Genomic DNA, 20,294 nt, shown 5'->3' with positions numbered 1-20,294 from the left:
AATCTAAAAACTGGATTCCTAAGTCAGAGGAAAGGATTCCTGTCCAACTAGCCATAAATTTAAAAGAAATAAATCTTGTAGAAAAATAACATTTTTTTGCTCGTTTTTGTGAGATTTGTGATCCATATAATAGAGGAATCTTACTACTGAATTCCGTTTCTAAGATGCAGATCTCAGTCCTTATTAATGTGTAACTGATGCTTGGGGAACACTAACCGAGTTCCTGAGCTCCAGGCACATAGAGTCAGAGATGTTTTATTGGATGGGTGGGAAGAAGACACATCTAATTTGGGGACTTCACAGCCTCACCAGTGTGCAAACAATTCAACAATCATACCCAACGAATAGGTTCCATCGCCGCAGATGCTGCTTGCTCTAATCCCTATGGTCTGTGTTTCCCAACAATTATCTGGCCTAATTCTCTGTTTTATTGCTTGGGATTTTAAAGCTTCGACTGTGGAACATTGAATAAATGTGATTGTCAGTAAAACTGAAGATGTTTGCATGCAGTTTCCACTGACAAGCATCTAGTGTATAGGAATAAATAAAGTATGTCTGCAATGGGAGGGAGGAATGTTTCATGGACCCATGGACCCCCAACTCACCAGCCACATTAAGTGACAGCCGCTCCACAGCAGGTGGAACAAGCCTGCCTCTGGTGTCATGTAAAGGAGTCTAGGTCGTCTATGTCACTGCGGAGGAAGAGAGCGTGTGTGAGTCCACAAACGGAACGAACAGCTCAGCAGAGGTGCAGGGGTGCAGGACTACTGAAGGTGCTATAAGACCCGGTGCAGTACCAGCCAATGCAGATGGAACTATCAAGTTAATCAAGCTGCTGCAATACATTCGGATGCTCTAGAGCTGGCAAGGTGGTGTCAAGAAAGTTAAACTTGAGGAATGAGTGTTGGATTTCTAAATGAGATCAAGGGGGAAAGAAAGAAAGCAGAGTTAATAGGGAAATAGGACCAGAATGATCAATATGACCGTCCCATTCAGAAAACATTTTGAAAGCAATTCCTTCTGCCTGTAACAAACTGACACTGTCATATACTTTTTATTTTTGGTTTATTTAATCTTATTTCACACAGGCATTGTTAGTCCAACAATTCAGTATTGGGGGTTACATTATTGTAGCAGCTGGATAGGTGACACCATCAACACTGTATTTACCCCATCCCTTCTCTTGACATCAGAGAACAGCTGTGGCTGCTGCTTGGAATTACCTCTGCTCGTCAGATCACTTGTGGTTCTGCACATTCAGAGGAGAGGATTCAAGCCCCGGGTCTCCTAGCTTTACACTGTAACTTAGCAAAACATTGGCATTTTGTAATGAAAAACAGATAAAGCAAACTTTTAGTGTGTTAGACAGAATGAACATACACATGACATAAAATACTAGTGTGCTTTTAGAAGCTAAAACACATCAATATCCTGTGAAATTAATGTATAAATAAAATATTACCTGGAATGACATTACCATTGTGTATAAAAAAAGGAAAACTGGAATTTTCTCTTCCTAAACATGCAGGTTTGAATACCTTATAAACCTATATCATATTTGGAGTGGAAAGGTCACTTTGAAATGGAAAGATATTAAAGAATTGTGTGACCGGTCTTCCCATAAAACAGTACATGTTACTTATTATAGCCTTACGTTATTCCAGTGTTAAAGAGACAATATCTTTTTTAACTTCTTCACAGAAGGGTGTGTACTGCCATTTACTTAGCAAGAAGAACCACAACTTTTATACCAGAATATCTGGTTATATTATTTCATACTAGACTATGAAACTATTGGGAAGATAAGACATATTTTTGCAAGATATATGAGCTTCTTTAGTACTGTTATTTAAAGAGCAAAACAGATTTAAAATGTCAATACTTTGCTTTCTAAGCACGACTTTTTTTTTTTGGTTTTCTCTTTCTCATCATTCTTTTCGGCATTCTTTGTTTTCTATTTCTCTCATTTTCCAATCGCTTCACTCTAGTTTTCTAGCTTAATCGCCCCCACTGCCCTTACCTGACCATCATACACAGCCTTTCAATCTCCCCCCAACTTGTAATAAACAATGGGTTCTATAAGAGAATAACCAGCTGAGCATTTTGCTCTATCTTTTGTAAATATATATATTTTTAAATACGGAGTTATATCCTCAGCTTACAGACTAGTGTGTATTCTATATCACATATTTGAAGAGTAACCATTCATAGAATACGGTAAGAATTCTCTACACAACTGCGACACTATTCAGTAAGATGATAGAAGGACCAAACACAAATCACATTTCATGACTACTGAATATCTTAAATATCCTTTGGTTTTTCTGACTAAGCCAAATAGATTGGTGATTTTTTTTTTTTAACTGCTCCGTTTCTTTCTCCTTCCAATCTTGGACAAATTCTGCAGAAACAGAACCTAAGAGCCAATTAAAAGTGGAATCCCTGGCGGTTTGCTTCCTTGATCCCATGTATATCTGAGGGTCCAGTACGACCGATCATGACGGCCTGGACAGTCACAGCGTGCGGAGCAGGCAGAGATGGACAGGTGCAGAGGTGGTTTCGGGGATGCCGACCCATGCCCCTGAGCCAGCGCTGGGTTCTGCAACTGGACCAGGGCTCTGGCTGGCACTCAGGCAGTCTGGTCCACGTGCAGCACCGCTGGCTGGACCGGTTTCTCCCCGGATCCTTCCATCTCCTCGGAGACGACCCCGTAGCCGCTCTCATAGCGCACCTGCTGCGCCTGCTGCAGGCTCACCGACTCCTCTTCTTCATCTTCCGCGATGGTCAGGTCGGCTTTGCTGCCCAGGCCGCCCCCGGAGCTGCTCCCTTTCAAGGCTGGCTTCTCAGCATCTTCTGCACTGCCCTCCGCCAGGCCGCCGGGGAGGGATGCTTCGGAAAGGCCCTCGGTGAGGGAGCCCTCCTCATGGTCTTCCGACTTGATCTCGTTTTCTGCAGAGCTTTCTCCCTCCCGGACTTTCTTCCTGCCGAAGGAGAGCGGAGAAACCTTGAAGGGGGAGCTTTTCCCTGAAGACGCCTTCTGGTGGTTGGGTGTCAGCGATTTCTTGATCTTCTCTCTCCTCTCCACGGATACGATCTTCGTCCCCAGCTTGTTCATCTTTTTCTCGATGTTCTGGCGAGAGAAGGCTTTCTTGAGGCTATCCACTTTCCTCAGGCTGGACCTCTTTATTTTCTCCGCCCTGCTTTCCTCGGCCTTCTCCTCCGCGCTGTCTTCCAGGGCTTCCTCGTCGCAGGGCATCTCGTCCTCAGAGGAGAGGTCCACGTTGTGCAGCGTGTCCTCCAGGGACTTGTTCTCGTCCGCGAGCTCCTCCTTGCCTTCCGCTGGGCCAGGAACCGGCTCCTTCACAAACACGCTGGCAGGGATCTCACTTTCCTCCTGAAAAGAAGGGCAGCGTGGGTTTACGACATGGGCATCGTGTGCAAACAGTCACTGCCGACTGCTGTAACTGGGGTGTGTATTCTGGGCCGTGGGAATGGCAGAAGCAAACGTGCTTTTCTGGAATGGGAAGCATTCACTCTGGTTTGGGCCCCGTCATTGCCCGTGGGCCGGGTGGGGCCAGGGCCTGCCAGCCGGACTGCCATAGGGTAGCTGGCAAAGGCTCTATCGGGGACGGGCAGAGGGAAGCGGCCTGACTCACAGTCCAGGAAGCCGCCTCGATAGAGAAAGCGAAGTCAGTGACAGCCCTGTGAACCCAGAGGCCCCCTCTCCTCCCTCCCTTCCTTGTGGTCGGGGCCACAGCTGCCACCGTCCCACTACAAACGCCCAAAGTTCAGGCTGGAACACAGAAACCGAGGCAGAGGAGAGCACTGAGGAGTCCTTAAGTGAAAAACAGTGCACAAGCCTCGATTAGGTCCCTCCTCCTCCCCTGGGCATGGGAGGGGATGGTTGGATTGACCAGTATCAACACATGCACACACGCTCTCACACACACACACACATATGTACATGCACTCATACACACACACACATACATACACACATACATGTGCACACATACATATACACAATACAGATACACACATACACACATATGTACATGCACTCATACAGACACATACACACACATACATATATACACAGACATAGACATGTACATGCACTCATACACACATACATACACATACATGTGCACACATACATATACACACGTACATGCACTCATACATACACACATACATATATACACATACATACACATGCACACATGCGCGCGCACACATACACACACACACACACACACACACACACACACACACACGTATTGAGTGACGTAAGTGAGGATTACCCTTCCTGGTGCCTGCTTACAAAGCCACGTGGGTCAGGATGTGTTTTGTGGCAATCAGTAAGGGAGTAAGTTGGGGCAAAATGTGTGACCAGATGAGGACAGGGCGGTGTCAAGCCTCTGGGATGAAGCAGCTTCTTTGGGCAGTGAAGCTCTGGCCTCACCTCCAGCTGAGAGTGAGGAGGGAAGCTGGGGCACCTACCCCCTTCAGGGAGCCCCTCACACAAGCAAGTGCGGCCTCCCACAGGGTCTCAGGGAACGGTAGAGACAGACAATCCGTTCCCAAGGAGCAAAGTTGCTGAGGGAGAGATCTGAATACAGACAGATTCAGGCCACACAGCACAGGAGCACCTCTGAGTTTTAAGTGTTTTCTCGTGCTTACGGTGACTCAGGAATCCATTATCATGGTGCTCTCGTGCCTTCACAGAAAACAGCAGCACGAGATGGAGAGCTGTGGCAGGAGGCCCGAGCGTCTTCGCTGCTCTGCTAAATGGTGTGGAGCTTCAGCAAACAGCTTAATCTCCTTGGGTTCCTGTTCCTTCCAAATATGAATCAGAGGATTTGACCTAGATTAGCAGCTTTCAAAATGCACTCTCAGGGCCACTGGGGGGTTCTGTGAGAACGTTAGCAGGGCACGGGTCCAGACGCCTCTCCACCTATGCGGCACCCGGAGTCTCCAGGTGACCTGATTGCATCCCAGCCAGCCCAGCACACTTGGAGGATGGAAAACTAACGGCCGTCTGTGGACTTACATTCTGTTTGTCTTCCCCGACGACTACCTTTCACAGTGAAGGGAGGTGTTACGAAGGCCGCTGTGAGAGAGAAAACACACCAGCCCTACACCCTGCATCCTACAAAGCCAACCTGCTGGACAAGGCATGGCCACTGCACAATAGTGGTAATTAACTGCTTTCTGATTGGTTGGATTGAGGCCCGCTCCATAGGAAGGGATTTTATGTCTGGCACTATAACCCTGGTTGAAGCTCATGGCTGGGGAGGTCATGGTCCCTAGGATATATTCTGCTATTGTTATTGCTAAATGGTTACTACGTGAAAGTAGCTTTTTAATACTGATGCTTGTAATCATAGACCAGGGCCGTTCTGGGCCTTGGTGGGAGAAGTTTTTCTGTGCAGTGGGCAGCCGTCGATAGAAAGACAGACAGCTGGTCACAGCGCTGAGGATAAGAGGCTGAGTGCTTGTCCCTAAATGCGTATCTCTATCAACCTTCCTCCTGTCATGGAGGCTCAGGGAACACCGAGGCAGGGGGATGGAAAGGGTTTAAGGACCAGAGGAGAGGGAGAAGTGGTGTGAATATCTGTCTTCTGTACGTTGTAGCTGGAGTTTTCCTGGTCCTGCCTGGCCCACAGTCAGGACAAATCTCTCTCACCCTCCAGTCCCACAGCCACTCAGACCCAACCAAGTAAATACAGAGACTTATATTGGTTACAAACTGTACAGCCCTGACAGGCTTCTTACTAACTGTTCTTCTATCTTAAATTAACCCATTTCTATTAATCTATAAGTTGCCATGTGGCTCATGGCTTACGGGCACCTTACATCTTGCTTTTCATGGTGGATGCTGGCAGCATCTCCCTGCTTCAGCCTTCCACTTTCCAGAATTCTCTTCTCTGCTTGTCCCGCCTATACTTCCTGCCTGGCTACTGGCCAATCAGCATTTTATTTATACAGAGCGATATCCACAGCAGTATGTGACACAAGTATCACACTCATGAACCCACAGCTGTTGGGGCTCCCTGCACAAGACCTGCAAAAGATAAGCCTACCCCAAATTTCAGCATAGATGGTGTAGACGATCACCCAGGCCTCAACCATAACCGAAGAGCTATTGACAGTGCCTAGTTCCCGGGTGTCCTTTTGGGCGTGGACTTTTGAAGAGAACAGCATGCCAGGCTCCAAGCTGAAGTGGGCTGTGACTCGCCGGCACGTGCTTCCTAGAAGGATTTTTGTCTCTTCTTCACCACTGGCTCACTACATGTAAAGTTTAGCAACTGCTTCCTGGATGAGCCCCTTGGGAAAGATGGCCTCCTAAGAAGGTCGTGAAGGTGCCTGAGGTGTAGCAGGCTCTATGTGGGGCAGGCTGGAGGGCCGGGAGAGAACGGCCTGCTCAGTTCTGTGTCTAGAGGGAAGTTTGCTGATTGCTGGTAGCACTGTGGAAACTAGGGACGCCAAGGCCTGAGGGGAGCCGCCGTCTCCCTCGGAAAGAAGGGGTTTGTTTCCAGCGGATGGATGAATATTGCAGAAGTAGTTGGGGCTCTGATGTTTAGTCCTGAAGCAGAATTTCTCCTGGGGTTTGATTAAGAGGGTTGAGGAGGTTCGGCAGTTGTTGCTTGCAGGGAAGGATAAAAACCAAGAGCTCAGTGAAATGTTATTAAAAGTCCTTAGTGAGGAGAGATGGAATCCAGGCAGGAAACTGCAAAAACTAAGCCTTAAGGTACATTGTCTGTACCATAATCTCCCAGGGCAATCAAAAGTTGCAGATGGGGTAACTTTCTGTTCTTCAGTTTTAACAAAAGGTAGAATTGAAATAAATTTCTGTTTTCCTTAAATGAAAATTTTATTATTACCAAAGCAGAGCTACGGTCGAGTCTTATGGCTCCTTTGTCCCTCTTATCATGAATCTTTCAAGGAGAGCTCTGAGGAGAGCGGATTAGAAGGTGAATTGGAATGTCTGTGATAGATAGTCCAACATGGGGGTGGGGCAGGGGTGCTGAGGGAAGGTGGGAACCCAGCTGAACTCTTTTGTGAAATGTGAAAATTTACAGGGAAATTTACACGTGAACTCTTTGTTGCCAATTATGGAATTAACTCAGCAGGAGCAGAGATAATCCAGAGTGAGTCGGATGTGTCTTTATGCGACTGGAAACTACTGAGCAATGTCTTCTTGGCCAGCTGCTGTGTCTCAGACGTCGCTTCAATTACCCAGGCAATATTTTATGTTCTGTCTCCTGGACAGGGTTCTGTATTTGGTGGGTTCTTTTGGCATCTTCTTGGAAGGCAACTCCTTTCCTTTCGCACAGAAGTCCATGAATTCCTGAGCACATAGCTCTCTTTTTTTTTCCAAAGCGCTTGTTTAGAATCAGAAAAATACCAGTTCCCTTCCTTCAAAGTCACTACCTTACACAAAGCCTGCAGAGCGAGCGTGGTGGGAATTCAGTGTGACTAGGATCTCTCATCAGTGCCTGTGGTCTAGTGTGTGGTCCTTTTGCACACCTCCGTGAAACACACTAGGTCTGCCAGTGAGGTGGCACTTCTTTGACCACCCTTCAGTTGTGATGTTTGTGACCTGCTTTCTCTTACAGATTCCCAGACCGACAGCTGTTCTAAGAGTGAGGCTTGAGTATACACCCTAGTTCTGCTGCTGCTGACTGAAGCTAGCTGCTGATTTGTCTACCTGAAATGGCACAGAGAATCCCCGCGGATTATTTCCTTGGGCAGCTCTACCTAGGAGAAGCCCCCTAGGAGCAGGTGGTTATTTGTCCTTTGTTTTCAAAAAGGTCCTCAGCCTCCACGGATGCAGGTGTTCCTGGTTCTGACCTTTAAAAAGGACCCCTAGGAGGTTTTCAAAGGAAGGGAGCACTAAACAGTACACTTCAAACATATATGATGGATATGCTTGTAGCATATGGGAGAAAGGCATGGAACAAACTCCCGAGGAGTAGCGTTTTCTCCTTGAGTTTCAGCCTGTTTGCTGTTACATTGATTCTCGTGAACCAACAGTTCCCCCCGGAGTGCATGTAAATATCCATGCAGAGCAACCTCCAGCCTGCTGGACACTTCTTGGTTTGAAGCTGATGACACACATCTTCTCTGCACATATATAGACATGCAAACTTAAGAACAAAAGACTCCGTGACCAGCATTAGAAAAGGAAATCAACTTTTAGTCCATTAAACCCCCTAGAGAGGAGAGAGAGGCCAGCTGTTCACTCTCCTGCCATCCCCTTCTCATTCCTGTTGTTAGATAAAAATAAGAGGGGCAGGGTGGCATCCCGCTGGGATGTGAAGAACACAACTTTGTGTCCATGGAATACTTTATCCAATAATCTCCAAATACTAGTTATTAAAATGAAACTACATACACCTGACATTCTGATTTATAGGTCTCCTTTACACATTGATGGTTTTCTCCAAATTGTGTTTCTGAGGTATAGATTGCCAAGTGGATAAAGCCATTGATTAGAACTGCACCCCCAGGGCGGCTGCCGGTGGAATCAGCAAGTCATAGGAATAAAATGCATTAGTTATAATCCCTGGGTAGTCTTTCACATTCTGGAGGATTTAAAAGTCTCATTATTTTCAGTGTTATCAAGGGTTCAATTTTTTTTTAAAAGATCACATTGGTTAGGTATTCTTTGTTGCACATAAAAAAACATAAAAACAAAACAAAAACCAGACACTGAATTATTTAAAAGCTGATCTAGTAAAACTCATAAACATGAACTTTATCACAGTGAGGTTATGGTTTTTATATTTACCTGTTTCACAATTCTATAATTTCTCTTATCAATGAAATGAGACCTTGGCAGTCATTTTGTTTCTCAGTCCCTAAGTTTCTTTCATAGAAAATAATGTTAAACTAAATGGTTATTAAGGGGTTTCCAGATCAAACATATTTGATTATGTGATTTTTAATCTACATACCACAAAAAGAAGTAACCATTCACAGGAACAGTATCATGGTAAACCCATTCACACTGAATGTATTTAATTCCACACAGGAACAAAAAGTACAGGACCTGAACCCCATTGAAGAGCATTTCAAAAGTGGGAAGGCTAGAGGGGACTGCCTCTGACACAGAGGCTAGTGCGTACACACACACACACACACATACACGCACACACACACACCCCATGTATGTGTATGTATATATGTATCTATCATCTATCTATTTATATGAATGTAATTTTTTCCCCAAAGAAATACTAACTATAATCAGTCATTTACTTCTAGTGCCTGAGGCAATGTTGACATTTACTAAGTGTAAATAATAACAATAAGAAATAATTTTTTTTTTATCTCATAAACTAAAAGGGCACTGGAAAAGTAACACAGCAAAACCAATATTCTGTTAAAGGAACATTGACCTGTGATACAAACGTGGAGTGTTTTTATATAAAGGCATCTTTGATTACCCAGATTCCCATTTCTTTCCAGTCCATACTAATTGAACAGCTTTTAGAGCAATGATTTTGGATAAAGTCCTCTTTTAAACTAATTGATTTAAAAAGAATCATAGGGAGATTTTATTATTAGTATACTCCTAAAATTCCGATATCATTGGAGGAACCACATGATGAATGTCTAAAGCACATTTACAGACTCAAGTTTTCAGAATGTATCTGCTGCAAATATGTACCCTTTCTCCGCCTTTTTAATCCAATTTCACAACTCCATGTGGATGAAAGTGCAAGCTGTCCATGTGCACTCTCATTTTGTTTCCTGATTTTGAAATTATTCCCAGGCTGCCTTTTCAAATAACCATTACTAGAACCTTCCGAGGATGTAAGAGTCACCTCACCCTCGGGGTGAGTTACTGTGCAGTTCCTGAAGCCTCTTCAACCGGCGGAGAACATTTCCTCTTAGTTCTACAACTTCTGCTGTTATGAAAGGATAGGCATGCTTCCAGGGAAAAGGGTAAGCTTAGTATTTCCTTAGCATTAGTATTTTGGTCACCAATGCCTGTAGGTCTTATTTTATTTATGCTGGTTTATGTCTCACTATTTTGAATTCAAATATTACATTAAACTTTTGCAGAAAAAAATTAAAAAGAAAATTTTCTGAATTTAACTGGGGTTTCCAAATTTCTCTCAGTGTTCAAGAGGGCAATTGTTTCTCTGGTTTTCAGATCCTGATGGCTGTAATTGGAAGTATTCACTGAGGAACTGGATGCTTATTAACTACAATAGTGATGTGCAGCACAGCGAAACTTCAATAAGTAAATGGCACGTTTTAAGTAGATTTAAAACAAAGACAGGAATTAAAAGGTCAAAAGTATAAGTATCTCATAAATTATCCTTCTCTCTCTCTCTCTCTCTCTCTCTCTCTCTCTCTCTCTCAAACACAGATATACTCACACACAGATACACACATACACACCACACACACACACACACACACACACACACACAAACACATATATACAAGCAGATACACACACACACACCACACTCACACACATACTCAAGCACTCTCAAACACAGATATATTCACATATAAGTCACACGATGCAGATACACACACTCACACACACATGCAAGCAGATACACACACTCAGAGGTAGTTCTGGGATGATGTGACAGCATCTCACAAACTGTAGATCTCCTCAGATCTACATAGCTCTATCTTCACATTACAGTTCCCAAATAGGCCCAAGTCAAGGGACAGATTTTCTTTTTAAACACTCCTCTTATTTTCAAATACTTTTTGCCCTAAACCAGAAAAGTGATAGCTTAGTGAGGAGAATCGCATCATAGGCTCCAAGTGTACTGAAAGTGACAAAACTTTTCAAGGCACAAAGTGGTACCAGTATCATATTCGAGATCCACATTCTCTGCAGGTCTGAGATAGTTCCTTTCCACCACCGTATTAGAACGGTCTACTTAGAGTAGGTATTTTGGGTAGAGTCCTTTGCTTTCATGAGTTATGATACAACACTGATTCTGAAATGATGGTAGACATATAGCAGTCATGTGCATGTGTGTATACACTAGTGAGTCTCAACTAGAAAGGGATAAGCAAAGCCATTTCAAGGTCCTCAGAAGGGTGGGGTCAGTTTTGGCTCGAGAACCGTATTTCTAACCCAGTGGAAGTGGAGCTTCCTGTCTCAGGCCTGCATTTCAGGCCCACACAGCCAATAGCTTCTACTCAGTGAGCACGTACACCATGCCAGTCTGTAGGAGCCATTTTAAAGATGTTATTTCCTTTATTCCTCACCTGTGGGCTAAACGACTTCAGACAAACTCGGCATTGTCATCTGTAACTTGGGGATAGGCAAGAGAGTAGTGCTTAGCAGTGTACGCTGGGTTTATTAAGGAGCTCAACTGTGTCTCGTTCTTACTAATATCTTCTGTGTTGACAAGGGGAAACAGAGGCTTCCAGCTAGCAAATGTGTCCACAATCAACACAGTTGGCAAACGATCAAAGTAGGAGGCGGGCCAGCGTCTGTGTGACACTTTGTCTTCCCACCCACTATCCTGGACTCCACTTTAATCAAATCTATTGTTTCACCCATTAGCATAATTGGTACCTTATTAAAACCTCTGCTTTCAGAAAGACAAAACACTGAAGACAACCACAGTTACATTCGGTTTTTCCAACCGACCATCTTGTGCCTTCAGAGCTGGGAGTCCAATCCCCTTGAGTTAGGGGAGAGGAAGGTCTAGTCACTTGCCTGAAGTTCCCCGCCTTCTAAAGCACTCTTTACACATGTGTTGGGGTGCTTGTTCACGGCCCCCGCATAGTCTGCTCACTTTCCTTCGGACTCCCTTAGCTTCCGTTTTGGGCTTGAGTGCTCCTGTTTCAACATTTCCTCGTTATGTGAAGAATTCTCACCATTTCAGGTGCAGTGCCACACCTGTCCATCCACCGCAATAAAACAGGTGATTTTTGTGGGGTTCTCATCAACAGCACATGCCTTTAAGTCCCCCACCGCCAGAGCCACAGTACTCTTGAATGTATAATCATTCGTCTCCTCCATCCCTCCTTCTCATACGGGTAGAACATTCATATCAAAACAAAAACGAATCCTTAACATCCTTTTCCTTTACTAGAGAAATACTTTCCTCCCCTCCTTAATGAATGACAAGAGGTACTATCCCTGATTCATACTGAAGGGAGGGAAGTTTCTTTTGACAGGTCTGCACATGTTCCTTTTTTTTTTGAAATCATTATTTTAGGAATGTCTTGAGAGTTAAGGCTTCTAGGATCTCTTAGGCTAATAAAGGTAGAATTTCAGATGGCTGAACACATCTCTTTCCAGTTCAACTGCTTCCTGAAAAGCTATTGCATCTGCATTAAAAGCCTGAAGTTTCCTGACTGGGAAAGCCTGTGAGGTACAGGAGCCTCAGTGGCCTGAACCTCCCAACACTCAAGTGTAATTTGGGGAGGGACGCAAGGCATCCAGACGAGCCTTTCCTTCTTTGGTGATAGGCAGGCTCGGACTCTGACTTGACAGAGCAGATTCATTAGGCAAGAGAAGGCTCCTTTGGTTTCGATCCCAGTTTCTAAATGTCTCTTGGGAGATAAAGGCTCTCCCTGTATGCTTTCCCAGTCTGTTGGTTATGGCCTCTCCCCTCCATGGCTTTGAAATTTTCTCCTATTCACATGGTCACAAGGAGACAGCCCCAAGGCAGGATGGCAATGCTTCCTGGGTTCTGGGTTGGCTCGGTGCCACCCATGGAAGGGCTTCCAGCATTAGGCAGGGCAGCCCTTGGATTCACAGATGCCCACCACTTGGCCGAACAACAGACCCACGCAATCTTCCTGTCCCCAAATAGCCTTTGCTACATTAATTGCATCATTGATGCATTAAAAAAATTAAGTAGCCTTTTTATGGTAGGGCAGCCATTTGAAGGAGAAGATATTGAAGGCTGGTCTTTGTGACTACCACTGATAACACTTCTTTTATTTCACTTTAGGGTTTATGTTCTTCTGAGCATCGAGGGGCATAGCTAGTGTGTTTGTAAGGAGTTACACTTTGCTTCACACTTTTATGGCATCATTTGCTAGGAAGGAACTGGAGACTGTTTTGACAAAAGATGTCTTAAAGAACAAGGCTAGTTCAACTTTCCGTTTTGTTAGTTTCCAAAACACCAGGATCCTTTGGGAAAAGGGATAGTTTAAAGGTCATGTGTGTGCAGTCTTGGTTAGAACAAAAGAAAACAAATCCTTCATATCGTTACTTCACTTCCACTAAGAGTTAATAAACAGCCACGGAATTAATTTGCTCTGTCCAGCTAACAGCTGCAGCCACAGCCCAAATTCCCAATGAAAACAGACAAATGAATTTGTCTACAGTGGGTACATGCACCTGCTCAGCCTCCCACCCTTTACCAAGTGCATCTAGGTGTTCCCTGACAAATGTCCCCAGCCTGCCAGCTCCGCAGGCGTTGCCTGAAGGACGGGGAGATGCCAGCCCCTATGGGCACAATTCCACAGTTGCCTGTAGCAGGCAGCTGGAGGGACAATGCTTTGTGTGTGTGATGCTTGACGGGCCAGACAGATGGAAAGATGGCCGTGAAAGCCTGGAGGACAGAGATCTCGTATGGGGAGGGGTCCCCTGGGAGCACTAACCTGGAAGATGAGCACTTTGAAGTGGTTGCGTCGGAGGAGCTGGGCGTGGTTGTTCTCCAGCCTCTTCACCTGTACACACTGCTTCTCCAGGCGCTCCCGGACGGCGCGCGTGTGAGCGCTGACCTTGCGGGATTTCTCCAGCAGCTTGTTCACCGTGTTGCTGGTGGAGGCCTGGTACTTGGAGAGCTTGGTGAGGTCGTTCTGGATGCCCTTCACCGAGCCCTCCAGGTGGATCTGTCGCTGTTCCATGTTGTGCTGGTTCTCTCGCACGGTGTCCAGCATGTTGACTAGCTTATCCAGGAGTGTGTGTACGGTGACCGCATTCACCTGCGAGTTGTCCCGGATGGCCTCGTCGGTGGACCCCAGGTTCAGGCTGGGGCTCGGTGTGGAGGAAGGCATCGGGCTGGGGCTGGATGGCTTCTCCTGGAGCATGTCAGCATGTGGGTGCTGAAACTTCTCCGCTTGTGCGGCGTCCTCTCCCATGGCTGGACAGATGGGAACCTGCTTCCCCGCTGCTGCTGGAAGTTTCTTGCTCAGGCAAGAAGTGGGCTGTGGTGAACAGCGCAGGAGGCCCGTTGGTCTGAACCGAGCTCTGTTCTCTAGGGCTAGCAGAGGTTCAGACAGGGAATAACTGGCTACGCTGATCAGGGGAACTGCATTCCAGCTGCTCTTAAAGGCCCTACTCCGCCCAGTGGGAGGCAAAGGTTACAGGACCCACTCCGGTTCAGCGACAAGCACACTTCCTAACCACGTTCCCCACAAGCCCGAGCTCTTTACTGCACTGGCCTTTTTTTCCCCCTTCCCTTTTTAAAACAAGTTCAATGCCATATTTCAATCATGAGTTCATTTAGAGGCGGAGAGAAACATGTTAACTTGGCTGAGTTCCCCAGCCTCTGATTGGCTAAAGCTGGTAAACTTTCCTCGGGCTGCTATGTTACAGACCGCCTGTTTTTTTTTTTTTTTCCTGGATACAAGTTATTGTAACCGAAAGTATTGTTTGCTCTTGCGGCAGAGCTGGCTGATAGGTTGCAGAACACAGAGTGCCCTTCTGGGAGGGGTAGAGTTGAAGGGGTCTGTGCGGGCCAAGTTTGTGGTGTTCCGTTTCTCATTTGCAAAGGAATGGAATTTACTCTGATAATGACAAGGGAAACAGCCTGGTGCCTGGTGCGTCCTACTCTTGCAAGAGAGGACGCAATCCAACATGAAAGAGCTTAGACTTCAGGGATGTTAAGACAAGAGGCGTTGCACGCTGTGAACTGTTACATAAGGATGGAAACCTTTTGAATGAATGCTTTCTTAGAATCACAGACACTTAAAAAAAAACTTTTTTAAAAGATGGAAAGAGAAAAAAGAGAAAGTGCTGATCTGTCTCCATTAATTCTGAATTCATGCCGAGAATTTCTCAATTCCCATCCTTGCGAGGCGTTTATTGACACAGCCCAGAAGTGTGACGGCGGCGGGCGGGCCAGGTTGAGTTGGAGTGGTTCTAACGCTTGACATTTCCAGATTCCTGCTCCGTGAAGTGGCACACCCGTTCTCACATGTGGCCCTCCTTAGCCGGGCCTTTGGGATGTGGGGCTTATTTCCTCAGACGACTTTACATGCTTGAGTTGGTCTTAAATGAATCTAGACCGTGCAGGTGCTTTTAGGAGGAAGTTTGTGACAGAGCCGCATGAAGGATTTCAAGAACAAATGTCAGCTCATACTGGGTCAGGGACCCATCATGGGAGGGTGCCTTTCTTAATGGCAATATCTCCACGTAAACCAATGAAATAATAGCTCTCATGGTGGCATGTTCATTGGTTCCCTTATCCTTGGCTGCATGCCGTATGCAGGGAGTATTCACAGAGCATGTGCCAGGAAGATGCCTTCAATGAGTACCTGCCTGCTCATGAGAAAGATGCATTAAAGACACTATAGAGGCCCCCAGTTTCCTCAGATAGTTGGTAGCTCCCCCAGCCCACTTAAAGGGAAGCCTTTGGGAACAGAGATTTCAAAATGCCAGAAAAAGATTTGATTGGAATTTTGCCTTTTAAGAAATTAAGAAAATTTCTTTAAAAAAAAAAATAAAACCCTTACATTTAGTACATTTAAGTCCGACAAAGATGTGTTAAATATTTAAACAAAAATATGAATCTAGTGTTGATTTTCAAAAGCTAAATTTTCTAACAAAATTATATGGTATCGTGATACCATGTCCTTTTACATTTGACTTTTGTGGGCAAATCATAGAGTGTCATAATTTCAAAAATATTGGAGCGCTTCATCATTTTTCCAAGGGCCTCTCTTAAATTGTGACATTCAAATCGTTCCTCTGAAGCTCTTAGTATGCTGTCATTCATCTGGATTTCTTCACCCGAGTGTTAACCATTACAGTTGCGGGTTCTCCACTGTCGTAGGAACTGTCCACGACTCAAGGGCTCCTCCGACATTACCTTCATCAATTTCATGATTTCCTATTTTGAAAGATTTGCAATTTCACATTATAATCACTTCACTCTGATTTTGCATTGATTCACACACATTTTGCATTGCATTGTTGGATATTGTATAATCAGCTAGATGAATTAGAGGGTGGGCGTGAAGTGGGAAAAAGCACAGGGCTCCTTGTAAACAAGAAGGTTGGTATGTGGATTGTTTGTTCGGTTGAGATGGGTTTCACTCTGTAGCCCAGGCTGATCTAACACTCAAAGCAACCCATCTGACTTAGGCTTCCTAGTGCCAGGGTTACAGGCGTGAATTGTCATGCCTGTCCTGCACTTATTTATGTTCTAAGTTTATCTTAAATAACACAAATGACACACCAACAGCCTGGCTCTGTAACAAAGCAGCCTAAGATTCAGCGGTTTATAGTAACACATCCCTGACTCACAGCTCTTTGGCTCAACTGGTGCAATCACTTTGCCTTGCTTGTTTGAGTTTGCAGTTTGAGGAATGCAAGATGGCGCGACCTTATACATAGCTGGTGTCACTGCTGGGCTGACTAGAACACCAAGACTTCTCTCTTTCAACTGTTGAGGTTCTAGAAACTCTGATCTCTCTAGCAGGAAAACCAAACTTCTTTCGGTGGTGCCTTAGAGTTACAAGAGATTAAAAGCAAAAGCTGAAGGCAGTTTTAAGGGCAGCACATGGAACTCTGCGCTTGGCATGTCCACAATGTTCTGAGGCCCAGGCAGGCCACAAACCCAGCTCAGATTCAGAGGACAGAAGCTGACTACCAGTTTATGAGACAAACAGCAATACTTTATAGCAAAGGATGAGTGTCATAGGAGAGATTGCTCTCACCATCTTTGGACATGACCTGCCATGGTGCAAATGCATTCTCTGAAAATGCTGTTGCACATAAAACTGAAGGCTTTGGTCATTTGTGTGAATTAGAAGAAGCAATCTGAGGGAAAACTTTCTGTCCTTTAAAAAACAAAAAGACAGAATGTGTGTGTGTGTGTGTATGTATGTGTCTGTGTGTGTGTGTGTATGTGTCTGTGTGTGTGTATGTGTGTGTGTATGTGTCTGTGTCTGTGTGTGTGTGTGTGTATGTGTATGTGTGTGTGTGTGTATGTGTGTGTGTGTATGTGTGTGTGTCTGTGTGTGTGTGTGTGTCTGTGTGTGTGTGTGTGAAGTACAAATGGTGAGTTAGAATTTAACTCTGAGTGTCCAAGCCTCTCCCTTGTCTTGCCTCAAACCAAGTCCTGTGTCTGTCAGAGAGAAATCAGTGAAGTAAAGCAGTCAGTTCTCAAAGAATTTAAACAACGTAAGTCTGTTACATTTTACGCAATTCTTTACAAATCAGGTAGTATGTAGACTTATAATGTCATGAGCCATAAGAATCTCTTGGCTGTTGTTGAACATGTGAGAGGTGGGTAAGAAGATCAGTGCAGCACTCACATGTAGGAGGGGCAGCTTAGGGTGGAAAACACTTATCGGACGGGAAGTAAGTGCTCGACTTTGGGGTGCAAAGATGGATGAGCGGCACATACTTTCCCCTCTTAAAAGTGCTTTCATGGTGGGAAAACTAGGCAGCCAGGGAGGTGGAAGGTCTACATACTGCACAGGCTGAAGAAAGGAAAGGCTGATTTGGGCTCACAGTCCATCATGGAGTTGGGATGGACGGCTCTGGCTGTGGCAGCAGGAGCTTGAAGAAGTTAGTCCTGTGGCAAAAAGAGTGAGGAGCCAGGGAAAGATGACTGGTGGGACCTCCCTTGTTTTCTCCCTTTCATCTGAACAAGGACCTAACCTAATGACCACATTCATCGTCTGTCTTCACTCCTCAGTAAACCTTTCTAGAGACCCCCTCCCCATACTCCTAGAGGTGTGTCTCCCAGGTGACTCAAAAAAAAAATCTTCAAAATAAATCCGTAGAAGTTACAATCCAGGTCAACCATCCTAAGTACACAGGCATGCTGCAGAGAGGACTGGTCATTTCTGCTGCAGTCAAGGTCTGTGAGGGTATGACAGGGTGTGATTATGAATTCTACCAATACCAATGCCAATACCTCAGGTGTCTAAGTCAAGTAAGCTCAGACATCTCTGTAGGAAAATGCCTACTTTACTACTAGCTAGGGCTTTGATCCCAATCTCCAATGTTCACCCATCCCGACCATGACAGAGAATTCTTGCTTGATTACTCTAGCACCATAGAATTATGCTAGCATCATTTAATTGAACCAGGCTCAATTCAATGCCTCTTTTATTCGTCTTTCCCATTTAGACTTATATAGTAATCCTAGAATTATTGGTCCTACTGTGATGATGCTGATAGAAGCACTGAATGATGAACATGTAGCAGTGAAGGCCACTTTCCTAAGAGACCAGAGAAGTTAAGCTGGGTGCTCAATACATTTCCTTTTGAGCTTCCATACTGGAGTTTAAAAGTCTTTCTAAAGTTGATGTCTCTTGAACAGGAAGCAGTCGCCAGGACATTCGAGTATATTATCTACAAGAACAGTACGATGGGACATCTACATGTTTTATGTCATCAAGTTTTGAGGTGGATTACAAATGATAACGGACTATTGAGAACATACAGTTGCACTAAAAATACACTTTTTAAAGAATTGTTATTAGTAGTCTAATATGCACCAGAACCCCTCTATTAGTGCTTTTTAACTTTTATTTATTCTTAATTCTTTTATTTTTGAGATTATAATGCAATCACATCAATTCCCCCTTTGCTCTCTCCAAACCCTCCCATACACCCTTCCTTGCTCTGTCCTCTCTCTCCATATACATATGGATATATATATGCATGCATGTTTCCAGCGCTGACCATTTGGTATTGGATGACCAATTGTGGTTTTTCCCTAGAGAAGGCTATTTCCCCCACTCTCAGAATTCCTCAGTTCCCTGTAGTTCCTTGTGCAGGGTTGAGGTCATGTGGTCCATTTCTCATTCCCCTTATCATGTCTATTGTTCCTATAACCCAACTCCCACGGTAAATGTGATCATGAACATTGTCAGTGTGACGTGATCTGTAATCACTTAGGGGACACACCTCCGGGTACCTTGTAAAGAATTATTAAAGGAGATTAAAAGAGGTAGGAGACCTCCCCTAAATGTGAGTAGCATCATTCCATGGGCTCAGGTCCTGGACTGAATGCTAGGATAAAATCAATGCAGTGTGACCAGCTGCTTCAGCCTCCTGCTTCCACGACCTCTTCGCCATGATAGACAGTTCCCTGGATGCTGAGACAAAATAAGTCCTCCCTTCCTTAATGCGACTTTGGTCAGGACATTTTGTCACAGCAACAAGACAAGTAGCTGAAACCATAACCCTGTAAACAGAGGTTTTTGCAATGACTCTTAAAATATGAAAAAACATTGTGGGCTTCATACTGAAGAGAGAGTGTTAAGAGCACAGGACTACGATCAAAACATACTATGAATAGAGAAAAATGTGCAGAGGATCATCTGACGATGCCTGGATGAACCGGATGGATCCTACATCCTACACTGAAGGCACTATGCTGTAGTAGATTCAGACAAAATGTGAACACACAGTTTTTAGAAATCTCGGAGTTCCCACTTGCCTTGTCCTCTCAGCTAAGGCAACTAAAAGGGATAGTCTTCACTTTCATGAGAAATGCCCACGAGGAAGCACGTGATTACATGACTCCAATATCTCCATCAAGGAGTCCCCTTAAAAGCTGTCATTGATGTGGGGAGTGGGGGTGAGGGGCTAGAGAGATATCTAAGCTGTTGAAAGTACTTGCTGCTCTTGCAGAGGCTCTAGGTTTGATTCCCAGCACCCCCCACGGTGGCTCTCAATCATTTTCTAACTCTAGAAGCACGAGATGGGATGATCTCCTCTGGCCTCTGTACACACTAAGCATAATTGTGGTGCTCAGATATTGATGCAGACAAAAGATTCACAAACATAAAGGTAAATAAACAACAATTTAAAAAATGATGTCAGTGGAGAAACCCACAAGGAAAAAGCACAGAAATCAATGAGCTCCTGACATATAACGTAGCTCCTACCCACTCACTTCCCACGTGCCGCCAATTAGAGAACTCTAAGAATTTTGAGATTATAGAAAGGCCTTCCTTTGTAAAAAATAAATTTAATTTTGTGTGTGTGTGTGTGTGTGTGTGTGCACACGCTGTGCACTCATGCATGTGCCTGCATACATATATTCACTGACATGCATGTGGAAGTCAAAGAACATCTTTGAAGAGTTGGT

The 20,294-nt window shown here is 44.8% G+C and overlaps 1 protein-coding gene across 1 annotated transcript; it reads right to left on the bottom strand.

Moving 5' to 3' along the window:
- Positions 1-1,048: 1,048 nt before the first annotated feature.
- Positions 1,049-14,446, bottom strand: Cavin2 (caveolae associated protein 2). The gene is made up of 2 exons (XM_006974865.4): positions 13,615-14,446; positions 1,049-3,394 (listed from the first exon to the last, which is right to left on the bottom strand). The coding sequence occupies exons 1-2, from the start codon at positions 14,095-14,097 to the stop codon at positions 2,630-2,632; spliced, it is 1,248 nt and encodes a 415-aa protein (XP_006974927.1). The 5' UTR covers positions 14,098-14,446; the 3' UTR covers positions 1,049-2,629.
- Positions 14,447-20,294: the final 5,848 nt, after the last annotated feature.

Source organism: Peromyscus maniculatus, chromosome 13 (assembly GCF_049852395.1).
Source record: "Peromyscus maniculatus bairdii isolate BWxNUB_F1_BW_parent chromosome 13, HU_Pman_BW_mat_3.1, whole genome shotgun sequence".
Classification (NCBI taxonomy): Eukaryota; Metazoa; Chordata; class Mammalia; order Rodentia; family Cricetidae; genus Peromyscus; species Peromyscus maniculatus.
This window is presented reverse-complemented; position numbering and strand designations above follow the sequence as displayed.

What these genes read in the sequence shown, in the direction of transcription:
- Cavin2 (XM_006974865.4), bottom strand. Translation starts at nt 14,097, where the DNA reads ATGGGAGAGGACGCCGCACAAGCGGAGAAGTTTCAGCACCCACATGCT. An exon ending in TCAAAGTGCTCATCTTCCAG is followed by an intron (nt 3,395 to 13,614) that starts GTTAGTGCTCCC and finishes CCTTCTTTTCAG; the next exon opens with GAGGAAAGTGAGATCCCTGC.